The sequence below is a fragment of the Schistocerca gregaria genome, chromosome 2 (assembly GCF_023897955.1).
Source record: "Schistocerca gregaria isolate iqSchGreg1 chromosome 2, iqSchGreg1.2, whole genome shotgun sequence".
Classification (NCBI taxonomy): Eukaryota; Metazoa; Arthropoda; class Insecta; order Orthoptera; family Acrididae; genus Schistocerca; species Schistocerca gregaria.
This window is the reverse complement of record NC_064921.1, coordinates 633,583,056-633,610,619: the sequence shown is the minus strand read 5'-3', so window position 1 is coordinate 633,610,619 and position 27,564 is coordinate 633,583,056. Positions and strand designations below refer to the sequence as shown.

The 27,564-nt window shown below is 39.1% G+C and overlaps 1 protein-coding gene across 5 annotated transcripts in view; it reads left to right on the top strand.

Moving 5' to 3' along the window:
• The window catches only part of LOC126334655 (ankyrin-1-like), a 192,591-nt gene that overhangs the window by 121,040 nt on the left and 43,987 nt on the right, over nt 1-27,564 (top strand). For all 5 annotated transcript variants that reach the window (XM_049997103.1, XM_049997100.1, XM_049997104.1 and 2 more), the window contains one exon: nt 22,220-22,474. In XM_049997103.1, coding sequence (XP_049853060.1) covers nt 22,220-22,474 — 255 coding nt within the window. The remainder of the gene's footprint in view (nt 1-22,219; nt 22,475-27,564) is intronic.

Here is a 27,564-nt window from a genome sequence, read left to right as displayed (position 1 = left end):
CACTTCACATAGTGTAGACCGGGAACTGTCTGCTAGGCACGCCCGATGTCAAACTGACAGGGCATGGCCCGTGCTGCCTGAGTTGTTGTTATTCTGCTGGCAGAGGGCGCGGCCGAATTCTCGCGTGCCCTCTGGTGGATGGGATTTTACTTGCGGCAACTACTGTCCGTGACGCGCTGTGCCGACGTGCGCCTCCTGTGATCTCTCTGGTGGCTACTGCAAAGGGATTGTTTGGTAGGACATATTCTCAAGCACCAAGGGATCACCATTTTATTCCGAACGGAAGTTTGTGAGATAAAAGTCAACAACATTTTCCATGTTTTCTGTTTTCTTGGGAGTTTTTAAAAAGTAGTGGACATTCACTTGAGATTAAATTCTATAATCCTTTCTCCATCCTTACTCATTATTTTGTGAGCTGGATATTCTCTAGCCTTTTTCCGATATTATTTCTCTCTCACTATAAGTGCATTCAGGTCAAGTTTTTGTGGATATATTTGAATGGGAAGTTATCTTCAGGACAGTGTGTTCAATATACTGGTGGGTGGTAAGTTATTAGAGTAATTTATGTGTTACAGTGACTCATGGAATGTGTACCTGAAATATGTGTTAGAAAACCGTATTTTTCTTTTTTCCAGTGTGTAATGTCATATGCTATTATTTTATTGGGGGGGGGGGGGGATCTAGTTGTGTGCCTGACATCTTAATACTACAAAAGAAAGCTATTATGGTAACTACTTGTTCTTCGTGTAAGGTACTCTGTAAACCTTTGTTTTGTGAGCAAGAAATCTGGATAGTAATAAATGTATGTGTTTTAATTTATAAAAGAAGTTCTTACTGAAAACAACATGCAGAGAAAATATACATTGTTAAAACGCAAGAAGCAATACATGCATTTGCACTGCATACCACAGTCTGCCAAAATTACTTTACAGCTACGAACTCATGGGCACAATTTGCGTAATAAGCTTCCACAAACTGTACAATATTTATCAGAACAAGTGTTGAAACAAACAATGAATGACTAGTTGCCTGCCTACCCTTCCTATGATATAAAGGAATTTACCACCTGTAACATAAAACTTTAATGTTAATAGCTAACCTGTTGTTTCTTGTAAATTATCAACTGTATTATCTCATGCATGTGATGTAGTCTATTGCTGTAATGACTTAATGAAAGTTAAATAATAATAATTATTATCATTATCATCATTTAAGTTGCACAATAATATTTTGATACTGTTCCCAGACATTTAGACATTTCATGCTCTAGACCTCAGCAGAAGCACTCCACTTTTTCGTGATTTCTTTTATAATGGCCATTAATTGGGGAGTGGCAATTTATTAAAAGTATATATTTTGTTCACACACAAAAGAGTTAAAATTAAAAGGTGGTCACCTGGTGAATAAAAGAACTGCAAGTCACTATTTGGCTGTGAACAATGCCCCCCCCCCCCCCCTCCACCCCTAGATGTGGGATCCCTTTCCTCTTTGGATTCAAGCTATTTTCATCCTTAAAAACTGTATACCCCTCAGTTTCCATATTGGTCTTGTCTATAAATCCAGTTTCCTGCAAAGCTGAGAGTTTGAATTGGTATTCATTCAGAGCTTTAAGAATTGTTTTAATTTTTCTGGTTTTAAAAGTGTGATGATTCTTGACATTTCGGAAAAACCCTTCCTTTATGCTTTTAACTTGTTATTGGGGTCAGGATCTCCAGTAATTCTGAGTTGCATATTGGTTCGGGGTCTTCAAGATCAATTGACCCAATTGCATCACATTTTATGATGGAGGATTTGCTTTGCAGGTTACTCCCTAGAGTATTCTATTTAGAGAAGTTTCCATCATGTGTCAGCTATTTGAAAATATATTGGGTGCATTGTTATAAAACAATTCCAAACTTAAAATTGTGATTTCAAGCTACAAAGTGCTAATTTTATCCCACTATGGATTTTCATTTCCACAGTACCACCAATATCTGGGAAGTGTTCCTCTATCCACCACCTTGGGAGATGCCCGATGGAGGCTCTATTGTGATGTTGTTGTTGTCATTATCATAGTCACTTGAAAAGATTTAATGAATCTTTTTCCATTATTGTCTGTGATGGAGAAAGAACACACCAAGAAACTGAACAAGGTGGCTTCTTCATTTGTTTCTTCTCTATCATAGACAATCGTGCTGAAAGATTTATTAAATCATTTTAAATGACTGACAGCTACTGGTTATGTTTCCCTCGGTAGGAAGAGCTAGTTTTGTTGCTCTGTATATTTAATGTTGAGCTAATAATAATAATAATAATAATAATAATAATAATAAAGTGTATTAATTTGAAATAAAATATGCAACAGACGTATTATCTACAACCTGTGTTTGTTCATATTGTTAAACTAAAATAGTTTCTCTATATTTGTTCTCACAAGAAGTCTCCTATTTTGTAGAATCAATTTAAAAATTCTTATTTCACTGTCCATTTGCTCCAGTGTCTCTCTTCAAGATTATGCCTGTCTGCAGATAGCGAAATTTGAAATTATTTTTGCAACTTTTCTAGTACACTGATGCTTAAAGGATATAGCATTATTTACTGATATTTTACACTACCTAAGTAAGGCTGAATCTGCCTTTTCTAATCTCTAGCTTATGTTATGTTCCAATAACGTTATTGCCTTTGGCACAAAGTGGTGTGTGTAAATCCACCAGCAAGCACTGTAGAAAATTATATACTCCACAGTCAGGAAGAGCTGTAGCGAAGTGTAATTTAGTTTCCTGGTATTTTTTTACTCCTCTTTTCCACACAGAGTGGTGTGTATAAATCCATCAGCAATAACTGTGGAAAATTGTATGTTCCACAGTCAGGAAGAGCTGAAGCAATTTGTAATTTAGTTTCCTGATATTTTATTTTTCCCCTTTTCTTTCTTTTTACACAGATTTCACAGTGATTTGCTAACAAATGAAAATTAGTTATAATACTATTTGTGTGATTCAGAGATGAAAAATACAATAAAAGAATTTCATTGTGTGCACAAAGAGATTTTATATGTAGAACAGTGATCTCTTCAATTGTGATCTAAAGTTTCCAGTCAGTTCTTGAAGACAAACATATAACACTGTTAACAATGAACCATTTAGTTTGATAATGAGAATTATTGTTTATGAATTTGTAAATTCAGATATGGATTGCTCATTTACCTCCGACCGTTTTTCCTCTTTGAATCAGTGTTCTGTTTCAAAATTTGACTGCTCTACATTGTACGTACAAGTTTTATTAGGATTACTGAGCTTACTCTGTGAATTTGTAACAAAAGCTTTTGTCACTTCAATTGAAACCATTTCTTCTTATGGCACATTTCACTTATATTTCTAGATGTACGTTTATTAAATTTCCTGAAGCCTTTGGATTCTTTGCACCTGCATCCTCAGCAATATCTAAAATCCAGCCATGAGAGACAGTGTCACAACCACTAATAACTTTTGTTTGATTTCAGAAAAAAGCTCAAAAGATCCACATTTAATGTCACCATTACTTCCAGTGAACTCTCGTGTCGTTCTGAAATGTCATTTTTCTATGTGTACAGTTTGTATTCAGAATAAACAAAGCCAGATTTGTTTTGAACAGTACTGACACTCAGGCTTTATGTACCACCTTCATTCATCCAATTTACCACAGTTTTTCTTTGTCTGCCAAGGCCTTACCCTAGTGTTAACAAGAGTTCCCATTGGATCACTGTAGTTAAGTGTTATTGGTTTTGGCTAGCACTTGAATGGATGACTGTCCAGGCCTGGCAGTTGCTGTTGGCAAGCAGTGTGCACTCAGTCTGTGTGAGGCGAATTGAGAAGCAACTTGATTGAGAAGTAGTGGCTCTAGTCACGAAAACTGACAATGGTAGGAGAGTGGTGTGGGCTGACCACATGCCCCTCCATATCCACATCCACTGACACCTAACGACTGAAGGTGACACAGTGGTCAGTCAGTACCATTGGGCCTTTTAGATTCCATTCAGATATTATTCCTTGTGTGACAAACAACATGCATGTGAAATCCACTTCTCTCTGTTCATCCACAAGAATAAGTCAACACCAGATACCAGCACTCAGGTTGACGCCATGTTCCTTTGATGCTGGTCTGTGCTGGCTGCTAATGAATGAAAGGCAAGTGTGCAGAATGTCAGGTCAGCTGTATGGCTGGATTGAAGAGAGCCTAGTAAACAGAAGACAGCATTGCATTTTTAAAGGAGAGAAATCTTCAGTTGAAAAGGCGTCAACCTTAGCAGTGGTATTTATTATTGCCTTATTATTGTGGTTGAACAGAGTGATCTGGACTTCACATGATCATTTTTTGTAGAATCTACATTGATTCCTGTGGAGAAGATTTTCGATCTCCAGAAATGCCATAATAAAAAAACTTAAAACATGTTGCAAAATTCTACAACATACTGATGTGAACAATATAGCTATATAGTTTTGTGCATATTTTTGATGACATATTTCATGCTTAGAAAACACAATCAATGAATGTGACCTTTGTGGGGAAAAGTGTAGTTGATCATAATGGAAACTCGCACTATGTCATTGCTCTCGTGGGGAAAAAAGATTTTGAAAGAAGTTGGTATTCAGCTGGAAATAAACTGTACGTTTTTCCTGTTCTTAGAAACACCTTTCTTCTCCATTGCCACTCTATTTCTACAGTGACATACAGTTCACTGCTTCTAGAAGAGGTGTGAGTTCTTTCACAAGCTCTATGTGGAATTGTTGAATGGTTTCAGTTGTCATTTTGATGATTGTATGGCAATTTAAAGGAGGAACTGCAGTACGATCTTCGTCTACAAACATTTTAAGGGAAAAAAAGGAGTTTAATAACTCGGACTTCTCTGTCATCCACTGTTTTGATGCTATTGTTATCACAGTGCAGCTGGGCTCTTGGCTGTGATCCATTTACTGATTTAACAAAAGACCAAAACTTTTTAGGATTTTGTATCAGTTCAGTCAATAGAATTTAAGTTTTGAACTCATTGAACACTTCATGCATGGTTCTTCGTGCATTAATTTTTGTTTCATTCAGTTTTTGTCTGTCCATAAGGTTTTGGCTATGTTATAATCTGCAGTGAAACTCTCTTTACTTTCAGAGCATCTTTCTTAACATTCTTGTCAAACCACAGTGGATCTCTCCCATCCCTCACAATTTTTCTTGGCATATAGTTGCCCAAGACGTGTAGTACAGTACTCTTGACCTTTTTCCACTTCATCTCGATATTTTCAGTCCAGGAGATGATTGTTTGATCCCAGTGTGTGTCACAGTTACTGCCAATGACATATTTAATGCTTAGAAAACACAGTGAATGAATGTGACCTTTGTTGCTTATTTGTTGATTGTAATGGATGGGGCTCCCACTATGTCATTACTTTTGTGGGGAAATTTTTTTTTTTTTTTTTGAAAGATGTTTGTATTCAGCTGGAAATAACAGTAATACACTGCATTCTACATCTCATCAATCTGCTTCAAAATGTGCCAACATAAATGGTGTCATGGACATTTTGGAGCATCAGCAGTTCACATCTCTCCTGGGTGAACTTGCCTATGAAAATGGCAACGTGCCTTATTTTTACAAAGTACACTGGTTGGGTAGAAATGTTTTCAGACTTTTTTTCAACTACTGCTATATGTGAATGTGAAAGGAAAGACAGTGAAAGAGCTTGATGATATCAAAATACTTTCCACTGTTTTGATTTCTGAGTGAAAGAGCAACTTTGAGACAGTTCGTGCAAGCACTTTTTAAAACTTAAGCTAAACTCTGAAAGAGGTGACACTAAACTAATATGTCAATGAATTTGTTTCTGTGCTACAGGCTCTGGGAGGAAATACAACAGTAGATTTAATGACTAAAATCAGTTCGAATCTGACTGTAATGTTTCTCCACCTGCTTTTGAAGTGTACAGTGAAATGTGCATCCTGAAATTCAGTTGGAGCTCATTGTTTTCGTGTGTAATCATTTATGTAATCGTATAGTGAGGGAGACATTTAGCATTGTAGAGAAGTTTGAAATTTGCAAGAATTTTTCTTGCGAACAGTTCCCATTGTTGTTTAAAATAGCTGCTCAAGTTTTAGTATTTTGGAACCACAGGTATGTTTGAAAGTGTTATTTCAATAATGAAATCAAAGCTAAGAGTAGTCTGATCAATGTTCATTTGACTGGAGTTATCTTTTTGATAACCATTAGTTTCACCCCGAAGTTACTAACTTAAGAGACATTTAAAAATATGTTCATTGATGTAAAAAATGTTTCTTTCTTTTTTGCACTTACTGGATGTGCTTCACACTTCTATGCAAGCTTAAATTATAATTTTTAATAGATATTTGATGAATAGTATATGGTCTTTGCTTACTACGTGTATCGTGTGTATTTTCTGTTTGTGGCCATGCAATTAAAAAATGTATTTTGTTTCGAAAAGTGATTGAACTGAAAGTATGGGCAGAAATAGGTATGTGTTTTCCAACCATGACAAGCAGGACAGCTGCATTCACTGTGGAACATAACAAGTTGTACATGCATCGCTCTCCTGGTGACATCCCTACCTGTGACCCACTAGGCAGGCTGTTCTCATGCTAGGGATGGGGAAAACCAGTCGGTTAAAACTGATACTGATATTTTAGTTCTGAATAACTGGTATTTATTGGATTTGTTTGACCTTGCTAATAACTGAGTAAACAATTGAAGTATCAATAGTGATTAATTTATTTGTTTCTAAATAAACCATTTTTAAAAAAGAAGTGATTTTTATTTGTAAAATTTGCATTAGTTTCAAACAATACATTATTTGTGAAAATGAAAGAAGTGATGAGTGCTATTTTAATAACAATGCCAACGAAAAATAGGAACAAACACATGGAACAGGAATTGATATATCATTGCAGAGGCAATAATGTCTCTGTTGCTGTGTGTCGTGGCTTAAGGTACATGTGTATGTGCAGTGTACAAGTCTTGCCCCTCACCTGGTGTATACCATAGTCTCTGGCAAGATTTGCCCGCAACTGGTGTGTATGATAGTTTCACTCTAGACATCCATTGTATTGCAGAATGGCCTGAACCTTAGTGTGGAAATATTTTTACCAAGATGGTGGAGTTGGCAGCTGTGTATGTGTGTGCATGTGTCCGTGTCCTTGTACACGTCTATGTGCCCATGTGTCCCGTGTGTATCAGTGTGTTTCTGTGTGTCCGTATCTCACTCTTTTATGGACAAAGGCTGTGGCTGAAAGTTTTATGTGAGTTTCTTTTAACTGTGTCTGTCTGCAACCTGATGCGTCTTCTTAAAGATAAGTAGTAAACTGTCTTTTCCATGTTGTTGATATCCCTTTGATTTCTACAGAGTGATGTATAAATGAATTACAGTGACTCACAATTTAAAAAAAATTAAAGATTTGTCTGCCATTTCGATGAAATAATTAAAAGGAAAGGAACATATGGTAACAGTATTAAATTTCAAACTTAACAATTCATTCGTAGCGTACAGTAAGAATGGAAAGTAGTTGATCTGCTGCCCGTGTAAAAGTAGTTGATCTGCTGCCCGTGTATATATAATATGCTTTTATCTGCTTGTAGACCTCGAAAATGGACAGATTACCATAAAACACACAGTTCTTCAACCTCAGTTTTCACCCTTTAGCACTGAGTATTGGTAATGCCAAAATAGTGGTATGACTCCAATTACAACATTATTTTTGAGCAGAGTTTTGAGAAATCAGGATTAGTAGGAGAATGCTGGTGATTTTTTGTAGTGTTCAACCAGTTATTTTTTGAGAAATGCAGAAAATGGCAGATGGACTAAGTTTTCTTTTATTTGCACATTTAATTTAATATTTCATTTGATGTGTCTTGAAACTGAGAGAGTCAAAAGTTTCCTCTCTTTGTTCAATTACTATATTTATTACACAAAATAATAGGAGTAAAAAAGTTTATTACGAAGCAGTAATGTCATAATGGAAGAAGTGAAATTATAAATTGTATTAACCAAATAGTGACTTCAAAATCTCTCGGGGAAGACATTATTAATATATAAACTGTCTAACATGATGCTGTGGTGGCTCAGTGAAAAATGTAGCATTGCATTCCAGCAGCAAAGTAAGAAAAACCATTACACCCCACAGCAGTAATTCATGTCAGTCCCTGTTGCATACAAAGGTGCCATATATCAGATGACACAGTGGCAGTTATAAACATCACAGTTATCACTGTGCATTTTTTTACTACACCAATGTGTGAAATATTTTATTTAAGGGTTGTCTTTAAAATCAGAACCCTATGACATATTTATACGAGATAACATTAAATTATGAGTCCCTTCTTCTATTACTTACTACTGAATGTCTTCATTCTGGGTGCTTACTATGACTAATATGAATTTAATCTGCATTACATGTTCCACACATTGTCTTCTGTGGGAGTTTCATATTCTATAATACAGAATTTTTATCACTTCAGTATGTATACTGATTAGAACACTAGTAACACATAGATTGGCGCAGTTCTGAAGGTACTGGACTTAAGGTTTTTGAGCAGCAGAGTTCAGATACTTGTTGAATCATCCAGATGTAGGTTTCTATGATTTCCTTAAACCAGTATTGGTCAACAATGAGAAAGTTTTTTAAGTAGAGCCTGTTGATAATGGCCTCTACATAAATAGAATGTTAAATCCTAATTTTCCTTTCTTTGTAGTGTAACTTCATTCTTTATTGGCCATTTCTTTCATAGTAGTAATTTCCATTGTAAATTTGTACTGTATTTCCTCAATTCATAAATGGACAAATGAACACACTCCCTACCTGAGACAGTGTCAAAGAAGACATTTGCCTTGCAAGCTGTTTAACAGTTGTGAATTCCAAGTTCTTGGCCAGAGCTGTGAACCATGCAAGTAGATAAATAAATTATACTGCTTGTAAGTTAGTTATACATTTTGAAACTTGCTTTTGTGTTAAATGTCATAGTTAATGAATTCCCCCATACTACTAGCATCTATTGCATTGTATTACTATAGAGTTTTATTATCCCCCTGAGGGGGCTCACCATTCTTTGGTGCTTGGCTACCACAGGGCCCCAGCCTTTGCAGCATCTTTTCCATTCCATGCTGCATGTCTATCCTCTTGCTATGTTTTTTCCCCTTCCTTGGCAACATGTCTGGGATATTTTTGGGAATGTGTTCTGCCCTTACAATAGCCTTACATCAGAACAGTTCCCTCCTTTTTTGTTTATTTGTTCCCTTCTCCTTTTTCCACTTTGGCATTTGAGGTTCCTCTTTTTCTTCTTCCCCCCTGTGCACTCCTGAAGGTCGACCCATGCATAACAGGTGACTGGGTAAAGCATATTTCCCAGCCCCAGGTTGACAGGCAGGGTTTGCACGTACCCCATGGTACAGGCCAGGCCCAGGGAGGTGTGACTGGCTGAGCTGTTACCTTTCCAGGAGTTCGAGATTTGCGACCTGAGGTGTGAATAATCACCAATGGTGGCTGAGCTGCACTCTGAGGGAGGGAGGGAGGGAGGGGGGATGGTAGTGGGAAGGAGCGCGCCATCAGAGACGCTGGCAATCACAGGGGATTTTCTTGCAATGAGCCAAACATCATCTGCACCTCAGTTCCTCATGGTTGTGCGTACTGAAGACAGGCAGTCCTTTTCAATGGTTAGTCCAGTTCTTATTCAGAAAGGTGTTGATGCAATTGCTGGCCTTATGAAATCCTGCTCTCATTTATGCAGAGGCACCTTGCTTTTGGAGACTACTTGCAATTTTTCAGGCATGACAACTGCTTGCAGCTTCGCTCCTCCACAGCTATCCTGTATGTGTCGAAGCCCATATTCATCACGTGGTGTTATTTACACTAAGCTGCTTGATGGTCTGACCGAGGCAAAAATCCATACTTACCTCCCTGATCTCAGTGTCATTGCACTCCATCCAGTGATGAAAAAGGTAAAAGCATCTAGGTTATTACAGTACAGTCATACAATCCAAACCCTATGTACTGCTATCAGTGTCATTGTTTTGACCACACTTGAATGTCCTGTCAACATAGGGCCAAATGTGTAACCTGTGGTAGGGACACTCACGAGGGCGATTGTCCTCCTCCTTCTTCCCACTGTATCAATTGCAATGGCAACCATGCAGCCTCGTCACAAAACTGCCCCATGTATCATGATGACTGGGCCATCCAGGACATCCAGATGAAGGAAAAGGTGCCAGACTGTAGCTCACAAGTTGTTGGCTAGTTGGAAACCCTGCCTTTTACCACCCGGCACTTACAGTATCATTGTCTACATTTCCCTCCCTGAAGGACATGGCCACGCAGACATGTGACCTCAAATTCAGCTCTGCAGTTGTAAAATTGCCCAGTGTCACCAAAACATCCCCATCTCCTTCTCCTCCAACTGTGCAACAAGCTACAAAATTTTTGTCTCGCATACTGAAATCATGTGCTACTCAACAAGGTGGCCATAAAGGATGGGAGGAACACTCCCACAAAGTCTTTTTACATTGCTCCAGCCAACAAATATCTGACTCATCATTTGCCAACCACAAAGACTCTAAGAAATCAAAGAATTTTGTCAACTCAGAGATCCTCTTCAACAGTGTTACCAGATGATGCTCTTACCCGGCAGACTTCCATGTCGCTGGTGCACACTGCCAACTATTTTTCTGCCATGGACTCAACAGACTGTCTGAGGGAGAATGGTGATTTGTAGATCTCATGAAGCAGGATCCTCCAGCCTATGTACCCTGTAGCAGAAAGTTGTTGAACACTAGCACTCTGCAGACTCTGAGATGACAACCCCTCATTTTTTCCCTCCACTCATTTCCTCATCATGACTCCTCCAATGGAACATTTGCGGCCTTAGATCCAATAAGGAGGAATTACGTCTTCTCTTGGAATCACAGTGTCCACTTGTTCTCTGCCTCTAGGAAACAAAATTGCGTCCTCGCAACCACTTTGACATTCCGCATTTCATTCAGATCTGCTTTGACCTAACACCATGAGGATGACATTCCATCTCAAGGGGCAGTCATGCTGTTTGTCCGGGATGATGTTCATAGTCAGACCATCTCCCTGAACACACATCTGCAAGCTGTTGCAGTCTGCATTTTCCTTCCTTGCTTCATGTTTACCTATAGTATCATTTGCATCCTACTGTCATTCATTGTCACTAGGGCAGACTTTCTCCAGCTTATTGGGCAACTCTCTAACCTCTTTTTGCTGCTCAGTGACACAGTTACGCACCATCCCCTTTGAGGCTCTCCCAGAACCTGTCAGAGAGGTGCCCTCTTGGCTATCCTTCTCAATCAACTCAATTCATCTACCTTAACACTGGAGCACCCATGTTCCTTTCAGTCTCCACACACACCTGTTCCCATTTGGGCCTCTCATTCTGCTCTGCCCAGTTTGCCTCTCGTCTCGAGTGGACCGTTCTCTCTGACATGTACCTGAACAACCATTTCCTGTGTGCTGTCCGTTTGCTGACTCCTACCCCACCTATGTGGAAATCCAACCAAATGGCAGCTTTCTAAGGCTGACTGGAGGCCTTAATCCTCCCTGGCGACCTTCGATGAACGTTTCCCCTGTTGTGATGACCAGGTAGGATACCTTACCAACGTTGTCCTTACTGCTGCAGAATGTTCATTCCTCATATTTTGTCTTTACTGCACAATGTCCTAGTCCCTTGGTGGACGGAGGTGTGCCACAAGACAATTCATGTGTGGAGATGTGCTCTTTGCATTTTTAATCATAATTCTACAATGTCAAGCTGTATTCATTATAAACAGTTGCATGTGGTGTTTCATTGCATTCTTCACGGTAGTAAAAGTGCTAGCAGTATTTCATTTATTAGTTCTTTCAACAGTTCCACTTCCTCTTCCATCATATAGGCCAACCTCCGCTGACTCTCTGGGACCAAAGTCCATTTCCCAATTTCTGGCCTGACTGTAGCAGATGATATCACAGTGGATCCTTTTGTTATTTCCAACACCTTAGGTCGCTATTTTGCAGAGATTTCAAGCTCCACCCACTATCACCCTGCCTTCTTCCATTGGAAACGAGTGGAGGCAGCTCAGACGATACCCTCCTCGTCTCAGAATCGTGAGTGCTACAATGCCGCTTTTACTATGAGGGAGCTAGACCATGCTCTCACTTCACCCGATCCTCCACCCAAAGTCAGATGATGTTCTCATTCAGATATTGCAACACCTTTCTCTTGCAGGAAAGCACTTTCTCCTTCATAAGAATAGTCGCATGTGGACAGAGAGCATGTTTCCCAACATTGGCATGAAGCCCTTGTCCGACCCATACCTAAACCTAGTAAGGACAAACACGTTCCTTCTAGCTATCGTCCCATTTCTATCAAATTTGTTTGCAAGGTGATGGAACATATGCTCTGTGTCCAGCTGGTATTATGGCTCGAGTCTCGCGATTTACTTACCACTACACAATATGAATTTTGAGTGCACCGTTCTGCAGTTGACTACCTCATCACTTTGTCAAGCCATGTTGTGAATGGCTTTATTGTGGAAATACCAGATTGTGGCCATGTTTTTCAATTTGAGAAGGCCTACGACACCTGCCAGTGGACTGGCATCCTCCATACTCTATACGCATGGGGCTTCCAAGGCCCCTTGCCCCATTTCCTTCAGGAATTTTTAAAAGGCCAAGTTTTCAAGGTCTGTGTGGTTATACCTCGACAGACATCTTTATCCAGGAAAACGACGTGCCTCAGGTTTCCGTTCTGAGCATCGTCCTCTGTGCTGTTGCCATTAACCCTAATGTGGCCTGTCTCCTGCTGGGCATCGTCGACAATTTTGCCATCTGTTGCAGTTCTTCATGGAATTGTCTTCTTGGGCAGCATCTTCAGCATTGTCTTGAATTGTCTTTCCTTGTGGAATGTCAACTATGGCTTCTGGTTTTCCACTGACAGAACCATTTGTATGAATTTCTGGTGGTGCAATTGTTTCTTCGACCGTGATTACATCTTGGGCCTGCTGGTCTTCTGTTCGTAAAAACTACAAAATTACTGTGACTCATGCTCGACAGGAAACTTTCTTGCTACTCTCACATGTCTTGCATGGTTGCCTGCTGTATATTGTCCATCAACATCCTAAAAGTCCTCAGCAGTACTTCCTGATAAACTGATTGGATCAGCCTCCTTTGTTTGCATTTATCCTTTGTCCGTTTGAAACTAGACTATGGGTGTTTCATTTATGCATCTGCCTATCCGTCCATCTTATGCCGTATTGGTGCAATCCACAGTAGTGGCATCCGTTTGGCCACTGGCGCCTTTTACATTAGCCTGGTTAGAATCTGTATGCAGAAGCTGATGAACTGCTGTCATACCAACGTGATGTTCTCCTCAGCGGATATGCATGCCATTTGTTTGCCATGCCTGGCCACCCATCTTATGCCTCCTTCTCCAATGACTTCCTGGACCACCAGTATGGGGCATGTCCCTCTTCTCTGTTACCTCCTGGAGTTTGCTTTTGGCTATTGCTTCAGCAGCTTAACTTCATGCTACCTGTCATTTTCCTGATGGGTGTGAACCTTTCATCGCCTTGGCTTTGCGTGACAGCCCATGTCACCGTGTACTTCATTCAGTTCCTAAGGACACTACTTCAGACTTCACTCTATCACCATAAATTTCTTGACCTTCACATGGAACTTCACGAAAGTACCTTTGTGTACACTGATGGCTCTTGGACTGGTCATGGTGTCAAGGGTGCCTTTGTCATTGGCACCAACGATTTTTGGTATTGAGTTCCGGAACACTGCTCAATATTTACAGCAGAGCTCTTCTCCCTGTATCAGGCCCTACAGTACACCTTTTGAGTGCTGTACACTGTCCATCCCTTACTGCAGCGGTCCATGATAGCTTTCAGTTGCTCTCTCTTGATGGAGCTACAGTGATGTTTATGTGGGGCCCTGGTCACATTGGTATGACATCAGACCAACCCTCAGTTGGTGTCAATTTGGTATTACCACTGATCTTCCCTTCAGGGGAACAAGCTCTGGGGAATTAAACCTCTCCCAGTGGCTTGACCAGCCTTCTCTTGGCCCTCTCGCCATGAGGAGATCATTGTAGCTAGGTTGTGTATTGTCCACTGTTGCTTTAGCCATCATCATTTTTTAGGTGGTGATCTCCTGCCACTCTGTGTTCATTGTCGCCCACCTTTGAAGGTTCACCGTTTCCTGACAGAATTCCCTTTTTTTAACCACCTACTTTATAATTTATGTTTGCCCTCTGAGTTTTCGGCCATTTGATTGAACAACGTGCAGGCTGTCGACCGCATTTTACTTTTTATCTGTCGTAACAATATGTCAAAGGTCATTTAATCTTTAGTTCAGGACCTCCATTGTATCTGTGGCATATTTTCTGGTCCTTTCTCCAAGAGAGAGTCCCTATGTTTAGCTGTCTTTCCTTCTGTCGATTGGGCTTAGCGTGTAGTCACTTTTAACCCCTTTTTTCTCTTCATGTTGAACAGTTCTGACATGGGCATGTATGACCTCAGTTGTTTTGCACCCTGAAACAAAACAATGTTTTGTTATCTGTGTTAGTGAGCTGCTTATTTGTTATTCCTTTAAAAAAGTCTCTAAAGAGCTGACCATGCAGTTGTGTAAGTTTACATTCTGTTGTGATCTGATCCATTTTACTGAGATGCGAACTAAATGCTTATACACTTTGTGGTTTAAACTAAGATTTCACTTTTGTCTGCTGTGGAGAACTAAGTTTAAAATTCCAAATGCATGAAATACTTCACTTCTGAAACACATTAAGAAAGACTGTCATGAATGTGACCAACAATAATTGAGGTAATCAGATAGTCTACCATTAAAACTTACACCAGATTTTAACAGAGTTCTTGCCAGGCAGGTATCTGGCAAGACAAGCAGATGTAATTTTTTGTAGTACATAGGAAAAGGAGGTGCACCAGCATACCTCATTGGAGAGAGCACTTCGAGTCAATCTCTGGTGTTTTGTGGATTGTTCGCAACTTTGTACAGTTCTCTCTTGAGAGAAATCACGTAAATGATTTATTGATATGGAATGATGAAAGGAACTTAGTCACATAGCTTTTCACATCCATGATATGTTTAGTGGCAGTAGACAAGCACAATATAGTAATGAATCACTGGTATCTAATGTTCTGTGTGTGTATTTTGTATTACAGTTATAGACTTTCTATCCCATTTTATTCATTCTCAGTGACAGCTTCATGGTATTGTGGTGACCAAAGAACATGGTACATGACACTGTTAATCTCTGAAGTGGCTCTTATCCTTTAATAAAGAATCTTTTACATGTGTCTAAACTAGAGGAGGTAGTGGGTGGAATGTGCATAGGAAGTATTGCAGAGGGAACTCTCATTACAATAGAAATTGTACAGCAAGGAAATGAGCAGACTTAATTTTATACCTTTTGGCTTCTCTTGCACCATTTTTCTTCTCTCGTGGATACTTCTTTTACCTTATGTGCTCCTTCTCATATATTCTTTCTTATTTTGTATTCATTCTTATTTATTTAGTGAAAAGGTGTAGGTGGAATATACGTATTATGGAAAGAGTAAAGGCAACTACATAGCATGTATTTAGCACTTTATCCATCCTCAGTAACTGTGGTTGTATATACTGAAATAATCAGTAGCCAGTTGCATAAAAGAAATTTAATTTCTTAACTGGTTTTGTGCATTTAGTGCCCTTCTTCAGAAAGTTACACTTTAGTGCCCAAAGCAATGTAAGAAATTAAATTTCTTTTATTCTACTGATTGCTGATTATGTTGGTATATATAACCTACCATATAATTATAAATATAATAGAGGGAAACATTCCATATATATCTAAAAACAAAGATGATGTGACTTGCCAAACAAAAGTGCTGGCATGTCGATAGACACACAAACATACACACAAAATTCAAGCTTTCGCAACCCACGGTTTCTTTGTCAGGAAAGAGGGAAGGAGAGGGAAAGATGAAAGGATGTGGGTTTTAAGGGATAGGGTAAGGAGTCATTCCACTTCCGGGAGCGGAAAGACTTACCTTAGGGGGGAAAAAAGGACAGGTATACACTCGCACACACACCCATATCCATCCGCATATCCAAATAATTAAGATATTAAATAGTCAATAGCTGCTTATGAAGCTATTGATTACTTAGCAAGACTTTAACATTTTTAAGCTTCTTGGTGATGTTCTCATTCAGACATAAGGAGTACAGAATATGCGCTCACATGCTATCGCGAGCAGTGATGTAGATCACTAGATGGATGAGTAAGAAGGCATTTCTCTTGCTCGAAAAACAGGCAGCGAAGCTGGAGTTTGATAATGCAGTTAGATATCAAAGGAGAGGTGAGATTCTTTTTAACTTAAGCAATCCCAAATGCTGGGGACCTCTCAACATTCAGGGATGAAACTATGACTTTTTCTGTACCAAATATTATTTATTAGAGTCACTTTTGTCATAATAAATGCCAGGGGCTCTCTAAAAGTCATTAAATGTTTATCCTCAGTATACTATGCAATGAACTAATTGTAAAAAGAATCATTAGCGTCACCATATACAGTTTTGGTGTAGGCATCCTTGCCTCTTCCAGTTTGAAGTAGACGGCAGTTGATCTTTCCATCTCTTCTTAAGATGCCCAACATGTCTTTTTCCTTGAGGTATATCTTACACCCTTTGGACACTCCTTGAGGTATATCTTACACCCTTTGAATGTGTTCATGCCATTTTTTTCTGTACTCCTCCATTTTCTGAAGTATGCTTCTAATACCCTGTTCATTTCTTATTTCACTATTCTTTATCTGAGTAATGAGTTTTAACAAGCTAGTGGTTTTATGAGTCTCATTTCTGCTTTTTCAGTCCTCCTCCATTGACTGACAGTTAGAGTCCAACTCTCTGACACATATATCAGGACTGGTACTGTGATCACATTATAAAAATTTAGTAGTGCCCCTTTCCTCAGATTTTTGGAGAGAGTGCAACTGATAGTACCGACCAGCTGTTGAAATTTTTGCAGTGTGTGTTCTTGATCATTTGCTGTAATGTAAGATCTCACATTTCAGCTATTTAAAAGCATTTATTTGTTCTAGTGGTTTACCATCATTTATCATTTTTGCTCTTAAATGCTCCTTACCATGGTATGACATTATCTTCATTTTAGCTTCAGATATTGTGATACTATTATCATTTTCTACTTGGTGCATAGACTAAATGATGGTTTAATAGGTTACTGACAACGTACAGATCCTTCTAATGTCATACAGTTTTTGTTAGTGATTTCTATAACACACCAAGCAAGTTAGCCAGTGTTAGGATGTACTCCAGGCCTTATCTGTGTCGACCATGCTCTCAATTTTCCATAGTTGTCGAAATGAATTGTAACTGACTGAGTAATAGTGACTATTTTACAGTCTTTGTCAATAAATGCACATTAATGGCATACCAGAATATTGTTAAAGTATATTAGATTATCCTAACATCCAATCATAGCCACAAAGTTAGAATTTTTGCAGCTCCGGATGTTTCCAATACACTACGGTATTGACCACGAGGGACAACATAAGCAAGGTCACAGCACAGAACATATAGGAAGAAGTTCTACACTGTGACTCTCAAAGGTGACACAAGGAAGGTTTTATCTTTAATTTTACAGTCTCGGGTGAACAGTATAACACTGGAGCCTCCCCCAAGATTATTATGAACTGTCTGATACCATCTTTTTTTTTTTTAAATATGCATCCATGTATTTATTGTACGGTTCAGTGCTACCTAGTGCCTTTTACATGTATTTTTATAGATGTCGTTCAGTTCTGTTTGCCAAAAACCTATTATTCTTTGTAAACACATATGGAATATTCTGGAATGACCTACATTCTCGCAATTGTTAATAGATTGTTGTCATTAACAAAATTATATACATGTGACATATTAAAAATCAGATTGTGAAATTGAAGCAATAAATGTTTATCAACAAATATTAAGAGTCTGTGGAAATGTTGGCATAAATAACTAATGCCTCTAATTACCATAATTGCAGCTGGCACTTTAATTAACACAAAAAATGTCATTCCGATTCTAATGAAAATAACAATTGTTATCCAGTGATGCAAATTCATTTGTTATTCACTTTTACATAATTCATTGTAATTAATTGTGCTTGTCAATTACGCAGACCTATTGTTAGTTACACTACCCAAATTTACAAAACTCCGGCATGTAAGAGAACAAGTGTGTATTTGATTTATATAGTCTGGTGAAGCACAATGTGTATACCTCAAACTAATGTTAGCAATGAAATTTGTACAGTCACTAATTATGAAATTAAAGTAAAATCAAAATAATTGTTGAAATCAGATTGTAAATTAATTTTCACACAAAAGACCAAAAATGATAATAAAAAATAATATGTTATTCTACATTATATGTTATAATATTAACAAATGTAACAGCAGTTAGTTTAGATGAAATTGTTTTTAATTGTAAGTTACATTTTGTTATAAATTAACAATGTAGCAATTGTTAAAAATTGTATTTATAGTGATGCAGCGAGGCTGCACAGAGGTCAGTCAGGGAAGTCAATCAGTCAGTGTTTTTGTTTACCTCAGGCATCTGTGCAGTTCAGTTGTCAACTAATTTCAATAAATAATTTTGTGAAGCTCGAAACTTTCATGATGTTCTCATCAATCATCAATGAACGTCAGGCCAAGTTAAGTTAAATAAAGTTGAGTAACGTTCGAAAATATAAGATCGTTACAACAGGATAGAACCATTTTTGGTGTATGTCACCTACGAGGTGTGTGAGAAAATTAATGTGACTCAGTTTTTATCTACCATGGTTTTTTGTCCCTCTCAAAATAGTTCCCTTCAGCAGCTGTACACCTGTGGAGTCATTGTTCGCAGTCTCGGTAGCAGTTCTGTAAGGCTTCATCTGGTAGGCGCTTCAACATCTCGGTCACATTCTTTTGTATGTTCTCCAGAGTCTGAAAATATTGCCTTTTAAGACATTTTTTTTTAATTTCAGGAAAAGAAAAAAAGTCACAAGGACTTGGATCAGGTGAATAGGGAGGCTGTGGAGCAACAAAAGTGCCTATTGTGGTCAAAAATGCATGGTGAAAGTGGTTGCGTGACATGGGGCATCGTCATGATGCAACATCCACTTCTCTGCACTGTCTGGTCTCATTTGATTCGCCCTTTCCCTGAGCCTTGTGAAGACATATTTGTGAAACACTTGGTTGACGGTTTCTCCTGGAGGAACAAATTCTTTATCCATGAAACCCCTAGTGTTAATAAAGCAAATCAGCCTTGTTGTCATGCTTGATTTGCTCATTTGACCTTTTTTTTAGTTGAGGAGATGTCTCAATGTGCCACTCATTTATTTTCTGCTTTCTCAGGATCATACTAAAAAATCCAGGATTCATCACCTGTGATGATCATATGACTGAACCGTTTGTAGTCATTGGCAATCCTCTCAAGAAGATCAATGCACACATTTCTTCAATTGCCCTTCTGCTCAGTTGTGAGGTTTTTTGGCACCAACCTTTCACATGTGCAAAACTTCAGTAAAAATGTCATTCATGATGAAAGTGTCTACGTTTAACAGGCCTTACATCCTTATTGTTAAATGTTGGTCTGCTATTACAAGACTATGCACACCTTTGACATTTTTGTCAGATTTTGAAGTTGAAGGTCTCTCTGAGCAAGGTTCATCTTCATTGTGTCCTTGGCCTTCCAAAACCAATTTCTGCTAGCGAAAAGCTTGTGCTCTTGATAAGGAATGTTCCCCATAGGTCTGTTTCAACTTTTTGAAGGTCACACTCATGGGTTCCTCAAGTTGATGGCATAATGTTACTCTAAATTCCGCTGTTCCATTTTCATAGCACACAACAAAAACCCAGCTTCACTGGTGGTGTTCTGAAAAATCACATAATGTCTGTATGGAGCTGAAACTTTGACTGAGATTTTGGAAGGTATGAACAGACCATTCTGCACAAGTAGAACAAAACACCATTGCTAGATCGCTCACAGTGTTGTCAGTCCCATTACTTTTCTCACACACTTCGTATGTCAACTTCTACAGGCTCATGGCTAAACTGAGGAAGGTTTATGGAGGTTTAGTTCATGAGGTGGCTCTGGCAGTTGGTAAGAGGGAAGAAGGGTTGGAAGAAAGAGAAACTGATCCCTGGGAGGGAGAGGCAACAAGTGGGAAGGACAGGAATGTTGCATAATTGAGCTTGCCTTGGTGCAGGTGGGCATAGTTGCATTTGTTGCTGAATGGTAGGTTGACGATAATAGAGTTCTTTGATTTAAAAAAAGCATTTGGTTGTGTGGATCAGGTTATACTTTTGCATCTGCTAGAACATTACAAGATTTGGGAAAAAGTTTGACAGTAGTCCACTTCATGTCTGGAAAGAAGGAAGCAGAAGATTGTCAGAGAAGAGGTTTGATAGTCCATTGCTTTTCTTGGTATATTTCAGTGGCCTGCCAAAAAATGACAGATGACACAAAAAATGTTCTCTTTGCAGCAGACACATGTGTTGTGTGTGAAAGCTGGGGAACATAGTATGAATGATGTAGCTAGCAGGCTAGTCAGTAACATCAGCAAGTGTCTTTCACAGACCAGATTGATACTTAACTGTAACAAAATCCAGTGCACACAATAGCTGACATAGAGCACTTGTAAAAACTAAATTTTATTCTTCTACAGGTTGTCCAACAGTTAAAGAAGTTGAAACCATTTTTAATTCTTAGGATTGTGAGTAGATAGAAGGCTTTCTTGGAAGTATCATATTGATGATCTTGTGCAGAAACTGACTGATGCTACCTTCACCATAAAAATGATCTCCACTCTCTTGAACACTTTGCACTCACCAAGAATATTCTTAGCCCAGAAATGGACAGACAGAAGAAACAGCAACATTCATTCAGTGCATAGTGGATGGAAAAATGATATGCACTTGGATAACACTTCATTAACACAGTACAGCAGTGTTTGTACTGTTCAGCAGGTTTCATTTTTAATAGACTTCCAGAAGAACTAAAAGAAATGAATGACAAACTCCAAGTATTCAAAATCAAGTTTAAAGGTTTCCTTGTGGCACCCTCCTTTTATTCTTTTCTCTGTAATGCATTATTTATTTATTCATTCACTCTCCTTGTTTCATGTTTTATTAATTCTCTACTTATTTGTTTATAAGTCTTCTAGTCAGCATTCTATAAACTAAGAATTGTTATTCCGTGACTAGATAGTTGTAACTGGCACCATTACACAAAACATGATAAATAAAAAAAAAGGAAATACATTAAAATGGAGAAATCAGTTGGAAGAGGGAGACAGAAGTGAAGAAGAGAGGGACTGTAGAGAAAAATTTGAGAGTGCAGAATGAAGGAAGGCTGGACAGGGATGGAAGAGGTTGTGGGATTGGAACTAGCAGGAACTGAAACTGGTAGTATTGCATGATAGAAGTATATGTTGTAAAGACAATTCCCATCTATGTAATTTATGGAAGCTTGTATTGGGGGAAAGATCCAGATGGTACATCATTTGTGAAGCAGTCATTGGCGTCAAGTGTGTTGTGCTCAGCAAAGCATTCCTAATGTCATATTTAATGTCTGGTGGGAACATGTTGAAGACCTTTGTACCAGAATACATCTAAATGGTAGTCAAAGTCATACTGAAAGTTGTTTTTGCATCTTGTTGTGTGCTTGATTGATCTGCAACAAATGCCATTAAGTAGCAAACATGCTTAGAAATGAGGTAATTCCAAGATCTTTGAAGAGTCTTCTGCAAGAAATGTGATTATCTGCTTTCATCACTGTTCTCACTCCTTACTATTGCTTAATCTTGGCCTAGGAGTTAAATAAATTGCTTGTCAATTCCTAAAAACTACATTTGTAGCCGAGTTCCAGTGACATTTATTTAGTACAGTAAAGTACAAAAAGTCATAAATTTTATCACGTTGAAATGTTCTTCCCCAATAAACTGTTTCTCTTTTCCTCCCTCTCTGTCTCATAAAATGGAGGAGGGGCAATAGAAAGGAAGAATGAAAATTGGAAATGACAGTTACAGGATGGGTGTTACAGCAGTATTCCGCGTGCGTGCGCGCGCGCGCGCGCGTGCGCGCGCACACACACACACACACACACACACACACACACACACACAGTGTAGATAATGATGTAACATTTTAACATTGCTTCTCCCTTTTTATTTCAGGTTATACTCCTCTTTGTGAAGCAGTTTGGCAAAAGAGTGTACCTATGGTGAAAATTCTTCTGGATGCTGGTGCAAAAGTGACGCAGTCTCACTACCTGTTGCATTACGCCATAATGCATCGCCAGGTAGACATGGCACGTCTGTTGTTACAAGCTGGATGTATTGTCAATTTGCGTGATGACAATGGTGACACACCACTCATTGCTGCTGCTCGTACTGGAAATTGTGAAATTACAGAGTTGCTTTTAAAAAATGGTAAGTCATCCTTTGTATCAAAGGAAAAATTCTATCTATGAAACTAATAAATGTGATATAGAATTGTTGGCTATTACTTACCTTCAAGAGGCAAAATGCTTAGTACTACTGAAAGACATAGAGGTAGAGTAATGACATTGTACTAGCTTTTAGAAATGTTAGTTCTTTCCACAGGGACTAAAGAGGTTTAGAATGAGGAAAGTTAAAAAGGAAAGACAGGTGACTCAGACACCAGGATCGCATTTTAACATCTACATCTACATCCATACTCCGCAAGCCACCTGAAGGTGTGTGGCGGAGGGTACTTTGAAGACCTCTATTGGTTCTCCCTTCTATTCCAGTCTCATATTGTTCGTGGAAGGAAAGATTGTCGGTATGCCTCTGTGTGGGTTCTGATCTCTCTGATTTTATCCTCGTGGTCTCTTCACGAGATATACGTAGGAGGGAGCATGTACTGCTTGACTTCTTGGTGAAGGTATGTTCTTGAAACTTCAACAAAAGCACATACCGAGCTCCTGAGCGTCTCTCCTGCAGAGTCTTCCACTGGAGTTTATCTATCACCTCCATAACACTTTCGCAATTACTAAATGATTCTGTAATGAAGCACACTACTCTCCGTTGGATCTCCTCTATCAACCCTATCTGGTACAGATCCCACATTGGTGAGCAGTATTCAAGCAGTGGGCGAACAAGGGAACTGTAACCTACTTCCTTTGTTTTCGGATTGCATGTCCTTAGAATTCTTCCTTTGAATCTCAGTCTGGCATCTGCTTTACTGACGATCAACTTTATATGATAATTCCATTTTAAATCACTCCTAGTGCCTACTCCCAGATAATTTATGGAATTAACTGTTTCCAGTTTCTGACCTGCTATATTGTAGCTACATGATAAAGGATCTTTCTTTCTGTGTATTTGCAGCACATTGCACTTGCCTACATTGTGATTCAATTGCCATTCCCTGCACCATGGGTCAATTCGTTGCAGATCCTCTTGCATTTCAGTACAATTTTCCATTGTTACAACCTCTCGATATACTACAGTGTCATCCACAAAAAGCCTCAGTGAACTTCCGATATTATCCACAAGGTCATTTATATATATTGTGAATAGCAACAGTCCTACAACACTCCCTTGTGGCACACCTGAAATCACTCTTACTTCAGAAGACTTCTCTTCATTGAGAATGACATGCTGCATTCTGTTATCAAGGAACTCTTCGATCCAATCACACAGTTGTTCTGATAGTCCATATGCTCTTACTTTGTTCATTAAACGACTATGGGGAACTGTGTCAAACGCCTTGCGGAAGTCAAGAAACACGCCATCTACCCGGGAACCCATGTCTATGGCCCTCTAAGACTCATGGACGAATAGCGCAAGCTGGGTTTCACACGATCATTTTTTTTGAAACCCATGCTGATTCCTACAGAGTAGATTTCTAGTCTCCAGAAAAGTCATTATACTTGAACATAATACGAGTTCCAAGATTCTACAACTCATCGACGTTAGAGATATAGGTCTATATTTCTGCACATATGTTTGAACTCCCTTCTTGAAATGGGGATGACCTGTGCCCTTTTACAATCCTTTGGAATGCTATGCTCTTCTAGAGACCTATGGTACACTGCTGCACTCTGTGTAAAATCGAACTGGTATCCCATCACGTCCAGCGGCCTTTCCTCTTTTGAGCGATTTTAATTGTTTCTCTATCCTTCTGTCATCTATTTCGATATCTACCATTTTGTCATCTGTGTGACAATCTAGAGAAGGAACTACAGTGCAGTCTTCCTCTGTGAAACAGCTTTGGAAAAAGACATTTCGGCCTTTAGTCTGTCATCCTCTGTTTCAGTACCATTTTGGTCACAGCGTGTCTGGGCATTTTGTTTTGATCCACCTACCGCTTTGACATAGGACCAAAATTTCTTAGGATTTTTTCTACCAAGTCAGTACATAGAACTTTACTTTCAAATTCATTGAATGCCTCTCGCATAGCCCTCCTCACACAACATTTTGCTTCTCGTAATTTTTTTGTTTGTCTGCAAGGCTTTGCTGTATTTATGTTTGCTGTGAAGTTCCCTTTGCTTCCGCAGCAGTTTTCTAACTCAGTTGTTGTACCAAGGTGGCTCTTTTCCATCTCTTATGATCTTGCTTGGCACATACTCATCTAATGCATATTGTACCATGGTTTAGAACTTTGTCCACTGATCCTCAACACTATCTGTACTTGAGACAAAACTTTTGTGTTGAGCCATCAGGTACTCTGAAATCTGCTTTTTGTCACTTTTGCTAAACAGAAAAATCTTCCTACCTTTTTTAATATTTCTATTTACGGCTGAAATCACTGATGCTGTAACTGTTTTATGATCGCTAATTCGTTGTTCCCCCCATGAACCATGGACCTTGCTGTTGGTGGGGAGGCTTGCGTGCCTCAGCGATACAGATGGCCGTACCGTAGGTGCAACCACAACGGAGGGGTATCTGTTGAGAGGCCAGACAAACGTGTGGTTCCTGAAGAGGGGCAGCAGCCTTTTCAGTAGTTGCAGGGGCAACAGTCTGGATGATTGACTGATGTGGCCTTGCAACATTAACCAAAACGGCGTTGCTGTGCTGGTACTGCGAACGGCTGAAAGCAAGGGGAAACTACAGCCGTAATTTTTCCCGAGGACATGCAGCTTTACTGTATGATTAAATGATGATGGCATCCTCTTGGGTAAAATATTCTGGAGGTAAAATAGTCCCCCATTCGGATCTCCGGGCGGGGACTACTCAGGAGGATGTCGTTATCAGGAGAAAGAAAACTGGCGTTCTACGGATCGGAGCGTGGAATGTCAGATCCCTTAATTGGGCAGGTAGGTTAGAAAATTTAAAAAGGGAAATGGATAGGTTAAAGTTAGATATAGTGGGAATTAGTGAAGTTTGGTGGCAGGAGGAACAAGACTTCTGGTCAGGTGATTACAGGGTTATAAACACAAAATCAAATAGGGGTAATGCAGGAGTAGGTTTAATAATGAATAGGAAAATAGGAATGCGGGTAAGCTACTACAAACAGCATAGTGAACGCATTATTGTGGCCAAGATAGATACGAAGCCCACACCTACTACAGTAGTACAAGTTTATATGCCAACTAGCTCTGCAGATGACGAAGAAATTGAAGAAATGTACGATGAAATAAAAGAAATTATTCAGATAGTGAAGGGAGACGAAAATTTAATAGCAATGGGTGACTGGAATTCGAGTGTAGGAAAAGGGAGAGAAGGAAACATAGTAGGTGAATATGGATTGGGGCTAAGAAATGAAAGAGGAAGCCGCCTAGTAGAATTTTGTACAGAGCACAAATTAGTCATAGGTAACACTTGGTTTAAGAATCATGAAAGAAGGTTGTATACGTGGAAGAACCCTGGAGATACTAAAAGGTATCAGATAGATTATATAATGGTAAGACAGAGATTTAGGAACCAGGTTTTAAGTTGTAAGACATTTCCAGGGGCAGATGTGGACTCTGACCACAATCTATTGGTTATGACCTGTAGATTAAAACTGAAGAAACTGCAAAAATGTGGGAAATTAAGGAGATGGGACCTGGATAAACTGAAAGAACCAGAGGTTGTACAGAGTTTCAGGGAGAGCATAAGGGAACAATTGACAGGAATAGGGGAAAGAAATACAGTAGAAGAAGAATGGGTAGCTCTGAGGGATGAAGTAGTGAAGGCAGCAGAGGATAAAGAAGGTAAAAAGACGAGGGCTGCTAGAAATCCTTGGGTAACAGAAGAAATATTGAATTTAATTGATGAAAGGAGAAAATATAAAAATGCAGTAAATGAAGCAGGCAAAAAGGAATATAAACGTCTCAAAAATGAGATCGAGAGGAAGTGCAAAATGGCTAAACAGGGATGGCTAGAGGATAAATGTAAGGATGTAGAGGCTTATCTCACTAGGGGTAAGATAGATACTGCCTACAGGAAAATTAAAGAGACCTTTGGAGAGAAGAGAACCACGTGTATGAATATCAAGAGCTCAGATGGCAGCCCAGTTCTAAGCAAAGAAGGGAAGGCAGAAAGGTGGAAGGAGTATATAGAAGGTTTATACAAGGGTGATGTACTTGAGGACAATATTATGGAAATGGAAGAGGATGTAGATGAAGACGAAATGGGTGATACGATATTGCGTGAAGAGTTTGACAGAGCACTGAAAGACCTGAGTCGGAACAAGGCCCCCGGAGTAGACAACATTCCATTAGAACTACTGACGGCCTTGGGAGAGCCAGTCATGACAAAACTCTACCAGCTGGTGAGCAAGATGTATGAGACAGGCCAAATACCCTCAGACTTCAAGAAGAATATAATAATTCCAATCCCAAAGAAAGCAGGTGCTGACAGATGTGAAAATTACCGAACTATCAGTTTAATAAGTCACAGCTGCAAAATACTAACGCGAATTCTTTGCAGACGAATGGAAAAACTGGTAGATGCGGACCTGGATTCTTTGCGCCTGCCACCCGTTATAAATGTTTGAGTCTCCCAGTCTATATCTATTAAATTAAAATCTCCACCCAAAACTATAACATGGTCGGGAAATCTTCTTGAAATATTTTCCAAATTTTCCTTCAGGTGTTCTGTACAGCAGCTGATGAGCCAGGGGGCCTATAGAGACATCCAATTGCCGAGTTTAGAATTTCATTACTGTTTACATCTGGTTTCAGCCAACTTTCCATCCCTAGTACTATGTGGGCATTGTGACCGATTATTAATGAGAGTAGTTCTGGGACCTTTCTATAGACGCTCCTGCAATTTACTATTACCACATTAACATTGTTATTCCCTGTTGCGTTTTGTCTACTACTGCCTTGTCGCATCTCAGGAGGCGTCTTGTCAGGTCTAGGGAGGGAATTCTCCAACCTAACAAAACCGACATGTGCACTCTAAATGTAGTCCTGAACAGTGCAATAGAGTGGGCACTTACTGGTTTGGCTATATAGAATGGGATGCCATACCTTGTTTGTATTGTAGACTGTAAATATACTGAGCAAAATTTTGTTGTTGATTAAATTGTGTTTACATTGAGTTAGATTACATGATGTGTATAACAC